The 11,825-nt window shown below is 36.2% G+C and overlaps 1 protein-coding gene across 3 annotated transcripts in view; it reads right to left on the bottom strand.

Annotated features, from left to right (window-relative positions):
- Window positions 1–413: 413 nt before the first annotated feature.
- The window catches only part of PRRG1 (proline rich and Gla domain 1), a 108,132-nt gene continuing 96,720 nt past the window's right edge, over window positions 414–11,825 (bottom strand). For all 3 annotated transcript variants that reach the window (XM_003805973.4, XM_003805974.6, XM_008977292.4), the window contains exon 4: window positions 414–4,570. In XM_003805973.4, the coding sequence (XP_003806021.1) occupies window positions 4,085–4,570 (486 nt within the window). In that variant the 3' untranslated portion in view covers window positions 414–4,084. The remainder of the gene's footprint in view (window positions 4,571–11,825) is intronic.

The raw sequence follows: 11,825 nt of genomic DNA, 5'->3' as shown, positions 1-11,825 counted from the left end.
AAGATGCCCTTTGGTCACAATGTTTTCATCTTGTGCTTTCTTTTCAAATGCAAGCTGTTCTGCTAAGCAGGAAACAACAGGCTCCTTGGCGTCTATGGACAACACTATTCCCAGGACTTGACAAACTACACTATGCAGGGAGCTCAGTCTATTCCTTTAGAGCAATTGTTTCCATTTTGTATCATGCCAAAGTCATCCAAAAGTAGTACAGAAAGTTCTTTCTTATGCTGAGAACACTCTGAGGTTTTGATCAGATGATTTCTGTTGTTTTTACTGACCTATATTCCCTAAATCCATAAGAAAAAAGAAACATAACCATTTTACCTTATTAAAAAGAACATAATTAATAAGAACATATGCAGCGTATTTACCACCTAACCATAATATGATTAACACATGGCAGAAAAAAAATCTCTTGGGTTTAAAAATAGCTTTATTTAGCATACCAAAAACACAGAAACATAAGAAAGACCCTACCTAGTATAAACATAAAAATAGTTAAATACCATAATTTAATGTAAACCAAGCATCTTAAAATGAGAAATATTATAATAAAATACATACTATTTACACAGAACCAAGTTAAAGCTACCTCCACAGTTATTGGATCACATCATCAATCTTGAAGTCATCATTAAAAATGAAACAAACACAACATATCTATCTGTACTGGTCAATAGGAAAAGAAGAAATCAATACATTTACTTTAAGGAAGTATAATTTTTTGTGACATTTAGAGCAAGGAGGCAGAAAGTGCCAATTCTAGGATTCCAGACACAACTACTGCACATGCAGGCATGTAAACCATTCTACAGGAAGACCACTGAGCCTGTTCTTTTATTTAAATGCAAACTGGTTGATTCAATTCAGTTACTCCTTAAGAAAGGTACTAAATATATTCTGTAAAAATAAACTTTTAAAAAACAATCAAAGGTGAATGTAATATCAATCAGGTAAGAAAGACAAAAGCATAAAAAATATATATTATTCCAAACAAACCCCTTAATTTTAACGAATGCTAAGAAACTCAGTTTATAAAACCAGATGGGGTAGCAAAAGGGATTTTAAAAAATATAAAAGCCAAATCAAACTCAAACCAAACAAACAAACCTAAGATAATGTTTCTTGAAGACAGTGGTATTTTGTTTATCCTATCATTATCATGCAACAGCCACCATGAGATCTGTGGCTGATAGAGCTATTACTGTGAAGTAGAATGTTCTTTGATCAACAGTCTAAAAAGCTACAGTCATTGATCAGTTTAAGCATTTGGCTTTTTGGCTTCAAACATCAACATTCATTCTGATACTGCAATTTAGGTGTCTCTAAAAAGCAGCATTATATCCAATATCAGCAGTTTAAAATGTAAAATAAAGTTGCAAGAAATCACACTAACAGAATATCCTGCTCCTATGTCTAATCCTGTAGCTCTAAAACTTTTGGTCTCTGGACCCCCTTACACTCTTAACATTTATTGAGGATCTGGATGCCAAAGTACTTTTGTTCATGAGGTTTATATCTATCAATATTCACCATACTAAAAAAACCTGAAAATTTTTAAAGTATTAACTTATTTAAACATAGTAAACCCATTACATGCTAACACAAATAACATTTTATGAAAAATAGCCATATTTTCAAAAACAAAAAAAGAGATTTGTGAGAAGATGGCAATGTTTTACATTTGCAACACTTTTTTTGAGATAGAGTGAAAAGACAATGTCTTCACATTATAATAAAAATATTTTGATCTCATAGTCCCCCCTGAAAGGCTCTCAAGGAACCCAGGGGTCCATTGGCCATACTTTGAAAACTGCTGGTCTAATCTAAAGCCTGACATTAAAGACAAAAACATGTCCACACAAAAGGTGTCTTAATTTTCATTTAAAAATAAAGAAAAAAACCCCACACATACATACACAGTTCACTGGATCAAACACTTCTTCCTTTAGCTTTAAATAGAAGCCAAAGATATCTGATGTGTACTCATGGCAAAACTAAAAATGTCATTTCTGAGACCAGGGTCAAGATATAATCAATCATTTTTAGTCCATAAAAGCTACTAAACCTATTAACTAGCACACACACCTTACTTCCCTTTCTATCATTTGCTTAAACCTGTTTGTGCTGTGTGGGCTATCATCTTTCAGTTGGCACAGTTTCAGAACAGACCAGAGCATGGCAGGGGTTCTCTAACAGCCCACACACTCAGATTAGGAATATGTTACCCATTTATGGGACAGCCTGCTCTATTTCTCACTGTGTGAAAGCTCTCATACAATTTAGGAAAACAGAGGGGAAAATTCTCCTTGAAGCACAATAATAATAACATTACGAACTTAGTGTAGATAGCTCTTCACATTTTACAAATTTCTTACATACACACCATCTTATTTGATCCTTGTAAAGCCCTTAGAGAAGTGCAGGACAAATGATGTTATCCCCATTTTAGAGTTGAGGAGGTTGAGGGTCAGATATGATTCTTGCTCAAGGTACAGTGGTGGCAAGCATGTGATAGAGGGAGATCTGAGTTCAGGTCATCTGACTCCTACTTCAGGATTCCCCTCAGTGTTCCTCCTTCCTTTGGTTCCAGGGCAGGACTCGGGGAGGAGTCTGTAGGGATGGAGCTGGAAGCAGCAGGAAATGACACACCTGAAACCTACATTCCTTCTGCCTGCCTCATCAATCATTTTATCCAACGCTGAAAACTTTGGAAGTGGTACAAATATTTCCCTTAACTGACCTAATGAATTTGCCATCAGTGCATACAAAATGAAACTTTATGAACAACTGTCTTGTTTTCTTTTATTTCTCAGCCAGCTTATGTTGGCAACCCATTTACAGCCTGTTCTCTCTGCTCCAAGAAAAAAGTAAAAACCCTACAGTTAAAAAAATACCTGATGAAAATACAAAAGGAAGTAGCAACAATGATGAGATCTGTGTGGGGCTATTACTAGATTTATTGTGTACCTAGCATAACATGGACTTTGCAATCTTCTTCTACCACTTGGAGGGCAATATAAAAATCACAGTTAATAATTCAATGGAAAATTACCTCCTAACAATCTTGAGGCAAAGACATCAGCCTATATAAAAATATTAAGACAATAATTTCAAAAATTTTATTTTAACTAAACTCTTAAGGGCTTGAAAATTCTGTGGGAGTAGGAGAGAGTGTAGAACGTACAGTAAAAGGCAATAAAACAGTGGGAATAATTTCACCAGCTATGAGTAAAGGAGTAATGGGTATTTACTGCCTGTCATTAATCCACACATATATCCATTTTAGAAATTATTTTGTTGCCTGGAAATCTGTCTCATCAAGATGTTAATATACACCGCAGGAGATATTCAAGATGCTAAGAAAACACTGTTTAATTTTGGAAGTGTGGGGGAGTGGTCAACCAAAAAAAAAAATCCCTATTACAAAACAAGCCGAATGCCACCAAATACCTTATTGCTATCTGCTGTAAGCAAGTTATCAGTAGCTTATGCATTATTGCTCACACACACTTTTTCTCTTTCTATTTATAACATCAAGAATGACTATGTGTAATTTTTTTCTTTTTAAGGTAGATGAAGAATTATCAAGTTAACAAAAGCCAGTCAGAATTAGAAAACATGCTAAGTACATCCAGTTTGCAAAAATCTACAGCATGTCACTGGCTATTACACAAATTCTTGATACCCTTGTTTTGCAATTTTGGTGAGTAATGCTCTCCTTCCAGGTGATTTAGGTAGAAGTTAATGGATTTTTAAGACAGTTTTACATATACTGTGTTGATGCATACACATGTATATATGCCTATACACACATATATACACTTACATGTATGTCTCATCACATCACAGAAAGACCCCCATTAGTATGTTTTCCCTCTTCATATATTTCCCCTAGCAAAAATGAGCATGGATAATGATTCTATAACAAGAAACAAAACTAAAGAAAATAAAACAAGTGTGAAGTGGTATGCTGTAAGAGTCCAATAAAATAAGTCAATGAACATTTATGTAGTGGTAAAGTGCTAGAAAGTTCTTTCATTAGTATTTTAAAAATGATTAGAATAAAAAGAAGTTTGCAGCTTCATTTGATGGTGGTGACCACAGGCACCATAGGAATGGCACTGGCTGAGTTGGAGTTGACTATGTCCTCATACTCCGGGGGTGGGTCTAAATGAGGTTCTGTTTCACTCCTCTGCAGGTTCACTTGGCCAGTGGCTTCCTCATAGGTTGGTGGGGGATCACAATTGGACAGGCGAGTAGAGACGGAATCTGAGCGCCCAACTACATATCCCAGAAAGCCTGGAGACAATCCACTGCTGTCAAACACTTCATCTGGTGGGGGGGGTGGGGTGATAATATTAAGGTGCTGAGGGAAAGGAATGTGGCCTTCAGTCACTGTCTGTCTACGAGTTTTGTTTCTTAGGAAGCATCTCCAGATTAGGAAAATGACAAGGAGGATAATGAAGAGGCCAAAGATTAACGGAAAGGTAAGGTAAAACTGAAACCAGTCACTTCCTCGGTTACTCTCCCCTTGTTGCGCTTTTGTGTAGGTGCTCCAAAACTCCTTCTGAAAATACAATACAAAATAAATAGAAAATCAGTATGAATAAAAGATGGAAAATACCAGATGAATAAATGTCTGGGTTCAATGAACATAATGAACAAAAACCCAAAACCAAATTTGCTGAATCAAAGGACCTACAAGTCTATATTTTCCATGTGACAAGAAATTACAAATACATAATTGTGCTCCTTCTGGATCCTCCCTAAAATGGTCAGTCAGAATCCAAGAGTGTTTTTAAAGACTTGGAGTTATTTATATTTTCAGCTATGATACTTTAGAGGGAAAAATAAGTAATGAGGGTTTTCCCCTTTACTAACTATACCAAATAATTTACTGTTAAAATATGTTAAATATCATCACTCTCCATATCCAACTACAAGATTCTCATCACATGATCCCTATCATCATTAATAGTATGTACAAGTTTAGGCAGTTGTAGTCTTTCAGTACTCAAACACTCCAGGAACACCTTGTTTTCTAATGGTTCTGTTTGGGGTTCCTTGCCACCAGACATTCCTCCTCAGCTCCCTCTCCAACCCCAAAGTTTAGTACACAGATGTTGACTGAAGGTCAAAATTATATATTGTTCCTAGGAGAGACCTCAGGCTGGTGAAGAAGCTGCATTAGGTTACTTCTGAACCTGGACCTTAATCCCAAATGAAAAGTAGTCCAGTAGTTCAAGACTTTAACGTATGTAGGAGAAGTATTTAAAAGATAAAAAGGAAACTTGACCCAATTACTAGTTATGAAACCTGGTCAAGTTACTCCTTTAGGCCTCAGTTTCCTCACTTGTAAAATGGTATAATACAAACCTACCTTATAGGCTGCCTGTGCATTAAGTGAGATAACATTTATAACATGTCTAATTAAGTCCCTGGCATATAAATACTCAATACATATTAGTGATTATAATTAATTTTATATATTATAATCAAATCTCTGCTTCAAAATGACTGATTACCTATCCCTTACTTTGATACAAAGATCACCCTCACTTGCAATGCTATTCACTGCATTTATCAAAGTGCTTTTCTTACAATCATGTTTATTTGCAGGTATTATGGGTCACTGATAAGATTCGAAATGTCTGCCATTTCATATTATTTAATTATCTGGCATCAAGGGAGGGAGCCCTTGGAATGCAAATTGGAAAAAGAAGAGCTGGGGAGAGGAGTTAGCTCACTAAACAAATGGACAAATAGAGGGAGTTGGATTACACCTGGAATTCTGAACTCAGATGCCCCATGAGGGCATGGAATTTAGATAAAACACCAAATTTGGTCCAAACTAATACTATGGCCACTAAAGCTGCTTGTTTTATAGTAATATATTTTACTTCACTTAGTTATATAGCTTTTTAAAGAACCCTGTGGTCATAAAAATGACTCCTGAATGAGGTCTCTAAGGTACATTATTACTCCAACATTCTATAATTCTAAGAGGAACTGGACATGTTATAAGAAACATTGTATGATTTACTAAAGGCTGTACAGGTTCACAATGAATTTCACCTAAAAATCAAGATGAAAATATGCAAGATTCGATATTTAAAAAAGCCCAAAGAAGAAAAAGTAGAGTCTAGATACAGCATTCATCTCAGGATAATATCTAAAAGCTGAAATTGTCAAAGTACTCATTTGCTTCACTAATATGGATATATATTCACAGGTAAAAACTATTAAATATAGATGTATGAAGACTTTTTACACAATAAATTTGCTCCTAAAATTACACATCATTAACTTTTTATATAACTATCACTTTTAGGATTGAAAAAAGTGAATTATATAAAATTTCACTCCTGTAAAAACAGCAAAAATGGGGCTGGGTGCGGTGGCTCATGCCTGTAATCCCAGCACTTTGGGAGGCTGAGGCAGGCGATCACCTGAGGTGGAGAGTTCGAGACCGGCCTGACCAACATGGAGAAACCCTGTCTGTACTAAAAATACAAAATCAGCCGGGCGTAGTGGCGCATGCCTGTAGTCCCAGCTACTCAGGAGGCTGAGGCAGGAGAACTGCTTGAAACTGGGAGGCGGAGGTTGCGGGTGAGCCGAGATTGCGTCATTGCATTCCAGCCTGGGCAACAAGAGCAAAACTCTGTCTCAACAAAACAAAACAAAACAAAACAAAAACAGCAAAAATGAAAACGAATCACTTGTAGTTCCATCATAAAGATGTAAGCAGTACTAACATTTTGGTTTACATCATTTAAAAAATTGCTTTACATCTCTTTCTCCTGTACACTTGCCAATCACAGTTGCACTCCTAAAAAATAACAGACTCTTTTACAAATTTGGAATCAAACTGCACCAAGTAGAATAAAGTAAACTTATCAAGTATCTGATCTATAGTAAATTTTCCTTTATCTGCAGGTGAGACTTTAATCTCTCTCTTCCCAGTCTCTCAGGTCACCACTTCCTTTTACTCTGTTTCAATTTATCCAAAAATACCAATAAACATATGTGATTTAAATAATTATATGATGCTAACCTTAGAAAAACACAATAAAATGTAGCTCTTTTATATTGTCCACATTACTTTGGAATACCCAAAGATTAATCTACAAGAATGTTTTTTGCACACTTGCTTGCATAATTCAATTTCTCTGTTTTTTGGCATTCTGGGAAATAAAAAATTTTTAGTCTAATTCTTTCCCCTTTGGAAAAAATTACAGAGAAATAATTGGGCATTTATTTTGAATGGATAAAAACAAAGCTTAGGCAAAAACTGAATTAGTAAACCAGATTTTAATTTTACAGGTAGTAACTTAATTAATCTTTAACACATAAAATACTGTAGGCTCTGTTATCATCCTCACTTTGCAGATGAGGAAAGGGAGGCTCAGAGAGGTTACATAATGATAAAGTCAAGGTCATTTAACATCTGAACATCGGAGCTGGGATTTCAACCCAAGACATCTGGCACCAGAGCAAACCAACAAGCAATCTGCCTTGATGTATAAGTAATTCAGAACCAGTTTGGCTATTTTCCTAAAATTCAATCTTCCATCATTTTCAATGTGTAGTCAAAAGCAAGCTGCCTCATTTTACAGATTAAATACTTTCAATTAAGGTAACAATGATCTGAATAAAAACACAATGACAGATTTATTTGGAAAAGAGACTGATATGTCCTTGAGGCCAGAGGGTCAGAAGAAAATTCATGTGAAATCAGCTCTAATAATTATCATTCAAACAAGTAATTTCAAATTATGTTTCTGTAAGCTATTTATACAGTTCTTTTTCTTTTGAAATCAGCAAAAAGATACTTAGAATAAGCAAATGATTTCAAAACTTGGTAGAGCAGTGCTTTAGAAGGATTTAACATTAGTGGCTGGCAATAATGTGGCACAAATGTATGTGCCTAAACAAGAATTACTATCATAATTGAATCATACTTTTATAGCAATCTTAAGCATGATGTAAAAGAGTGAATGAAGAAAAGAGTCGTTAAAGGAACTCTATGGTTTTAGCTCAAGATAAAATTAGAGAAGTGATAAACACAATCTGGAGCTGCCAGAGAGGTCCGACAACCATTTCAGAGGGAAGAGCCCCAAGAGGTAGACGTTTCATCCTGTGAGCTGAGTGCTAGAACAAAATGCACTGGGTGCAAGATTCTTACAAAGAATATTTGTTTCCCTTTTATAAAATGTGTGCTTTTTCTGTTTTGAATGTTCTCACTGCCATTTACGAACACAATTTGAGTGACTCAAGGCCTGACCTCAAGGCTTTCATAATTGCAAAGACAGTAGAGTGGGGCATGTTTTGCAATCTGATCAATCAGCTCAGAACCTACATAAAAAAGTTGGGAAGTGGATGATTTTCCCATTGAGTATGTATTGATGAGGAGGGCCTAGCAGCATTTATATACAGCTCTCCTACAGCTTCTCCCTATCCTTGAAAGAGAATGACATTAAAGGGGAGGAAGGACCTTAGGAGACGGGGGACTAAAAACCAATCCTAACTCCAAAAGCTGCCTTGTTGAGAGTAGAAGGCAGAAATACCCCCAAGTTGGAAAATCCAAGCAAGTGTAGTCCAACTTTTTAAGACTCCTTATCAAAAGTGATACTCTAGGGAAAATGGCTGGACTTACAAGTCACTTAACATCTTTGGGTCAATTTCTTTGTCTCTAAGGTAGTAACATGTATATCTAAGCTATGAAAAAGTAGAAACAGATCATTTTTAAACTGATGCATAATGTGGAGGTGTGGTAGCACAAACCTGTACCCTCAGCTACTTCAGAGGCTGAGGTGTGAGGGTCCCTTGAGCCCAGGAGTTAGAGACAAACCTGGGAAACATAGGGAGACTCTAGCTCTTTAAAAAGTATCTTAAAAGATATGTTTTGTACTCTTTTGTCAAAAAGTAAGGTATTATCTTGAAAACTGTCAGTAGAAGATGGACAAGTTACTGGGAAACAATACTATGCTGGGCATGATAAGCATCAATTCAATTTACTACCAGTTGAAGATGATATGGCTGGGGGATGAAGACCAAAGGTTGGTGGCATGCTGTTTCAATTAATTATGGGCACTATATTTTGTAAGGTGGCACACAGGTTACATAAAGGAAATTCTAGTAATTTAGATGGAATTATTTGCAAATGGTTATGGTTTGGATTCAGGACACTTGAATAGAACTGAAGCAGGAGAATAGGGTCTGGAGATAGGGAGCTTTCACTTCAGCCTGTGATTGGTCACAGGCCAAGTCTTCATTTGCATAGGGTGTAACTCCACTTCAGCCTTCAATTGGTTGCAGGACAAGTCTTCATTTGCATAGGGTATAACTTCACTTCAGCCTCTGACTGCTCACAGGTCAGGTGTTCATTTACACAGGGTGTAACCAATAGGAAACCTCTAAAGGGTACTTAAACCCCAGAAGATTTTGCAACCGGGGCTCTTTAGCCGCCTGTTTCTTCAGCTCCTGCTGTGTGGAACGTACTTTTGCTTCAATAAATCTATGCTTTCGTTGCTTCGTTCTTTTGTTGCTTTGTTTGTGTGTTTTGTCCAATTCTTTGCTCAACACATCAAGAACCTGGATGACTCGTCAAGACCCTACACTGGTAACAGAACCAAAGAAGTGGGAGGATTGGTACCTGTCCTGATGTAATGAGCAAAAGGAGAAATCCCAAGTCCCAGAATGTCACTAGTGACCAGTATGTAAATTGACTGCTAAAACCTCATTCTTTTATATCATTAAGGAGAGAAACGTAAGCTGCAGGATACTGTGAATTATGTTACTATTTGGTATATATCCATGGCATGCATACTTCTCCATAAAACAAAAGTTTGTAAGTGCTATGGTATGGATGTGGTTTCTTCTTGCTAAAACTCATGTTGGTGTTGAATGTATCCAGGGATTTCAAAAGACATTATTGTTATGGCAAGCAAGATTTAAAAGTAATCATCCTAGCTACTACATATTTCCAAGATTTTTGCAACATATTGAAGAGAATATTAATGAAAACATTTTGAAGGAAATAAAATTAGAGATATTGTTGCATCTCACTTCTCTATCTCAAACTTTTAACCATTTCTTTCCAGAAGAAAAATTTGAAACATTAAGGGAAAACAGTTGGGTAAAAGATCCATTTGCTTTTTGAAACTCTGAATCAATAATTGAGCTAAACTTGGTGCCTGAAGAAGAGAATGAATTATTGCAGCTTAGTTCTTCATATACATTGAAGAATGATTATGAGACCTTAAGTTTATCAGCATTTTGATTAAGGTAAAGGAAGACTTTCCATTGTTAAGTAGAAAGAGTGTCCTGCTATTACTACCATTCACATCTAGTTTGTGTGAACTAGGGTTTTCTATCTTAACCCTGTTAAAAACAAAGGAAAGAAATGGGCTGAATGGTGCACCAGCTGTGCGGGTAGCATTATCTTCCTGTGTTCCAGACTGGAATGAATTTATGAACAAGGCAAGCACACCATTATTGTAAATAAAATCTTACCTAGTTTTTGTTTTTGTATTTCTTACTTTGTAGTATTTTTCTGTGTTATATTTAAATGGTACTATAACATTGTATGTGATACTTTTGTTATGTTTTGTTATATTTAATAAAATTATTTTATGTTCACTGAAAAAAAAATAAAACTCATGTTGGAAGTTAAATTACCAGCGTGGCAGTGTTGGGAGATGGGCTGTAGTGGGAGGTGTTTGAGTCTGGGGTGGCACATGAATGTCTTGGTGTCCTTCTCGCTGTAGTCAGTGAATTCTTGCTTTGGAGAGACTGGATTAGTTCTCACAGGTATGGATTAGTTTCCGAGAGAGTGGATTGTTATAAAGGGAGGTTCCTCCTCAGGTCTGGTCCCTCTTCACATGTGCCTGCTTCCGCTTTGACCTTCTCTGCTGTGTCACGACAGAGCACAAAAGCCCCCACCAGAATCTGAGCAGATACTAGCCCCATGCCCCTTGAACTTCCCAGCCTGCAGAACTGTCAGCTAAATAAATCTCCTCTCTATAAATTAGTCTCAGGGATTCTGTTATAGTAACACACAAAACGGGAAGACAGAAAGGATATATGGAAAACTCCTAAGGAAGGTAATCTTTCGGTGGGGCTGGTATGAAAGACACTTGAGAGCCTGCAGTCAGGGACATGAGGAAGTTCATCACATATCATTTTATATATTTTACTTCTGAACATTATGGATATATTACTTCTTCTAACACTTAAAGAAATGCATTATTTCTGGGAAGTCAACAGGTACAGGTAACCCATTCTAGAATCCTGGCTATGAATTACAGGTTGAGATAGCAGCCAGTTAAAGATGCAGACAAAGTTTAGGAACCTGTGTAGACCAATTTCAATTTATTACTAGGAATAGGACACATTGTTACTCACCAACCCCCCAAAAAATTCAGTATTGCCTTAATAAGGATGAAAGAGTAAAATGGCTGTTGGCTAAGTAACCAAAAGTATCTTCTATACTCCTCTTACATGGAGGTGCTATATTAAATCATTATCATCTTAGGTTAAATTAATACAGTGTATTGCTTTCATTTCTGCTACACATTGTGTTTGATAGGGAAATTACGCACCAAACTGCAATGACCATATTGGAGGTACAAAGACAATTGCACATTTAAAAATATTTGGTGGCTTTAGGTAAATTCAGGGCCTGTGATAAGTTACTATACAATGGGATTGGTAAACATTTTTTTGTTAAGAACTAGATAGTAAATATTTTAGACTTTGTAGGACATACAGTCTTAGTCTTACATACTAACTCTACCTTTGCAGCATGAACCCAGCAACAG

Source organism: Pan paniscus, chromosome X, assembly GCF_029289425.2.
Source record: "Pan paniscus chromosome X, NHGRI_mPanPan1-v2.0_pri, whole genome shotgun sequence".
Lineage (NCBI taxonomy): Eukaryota > Metazoa > Chordata > Mammalia > Primates > Hominidae > Pan > Pan paniscus.
Note: the sequence above shows the minus strand (reverse complement) of the source record. Positions and strands in the feature narration are given on the sequence as shown.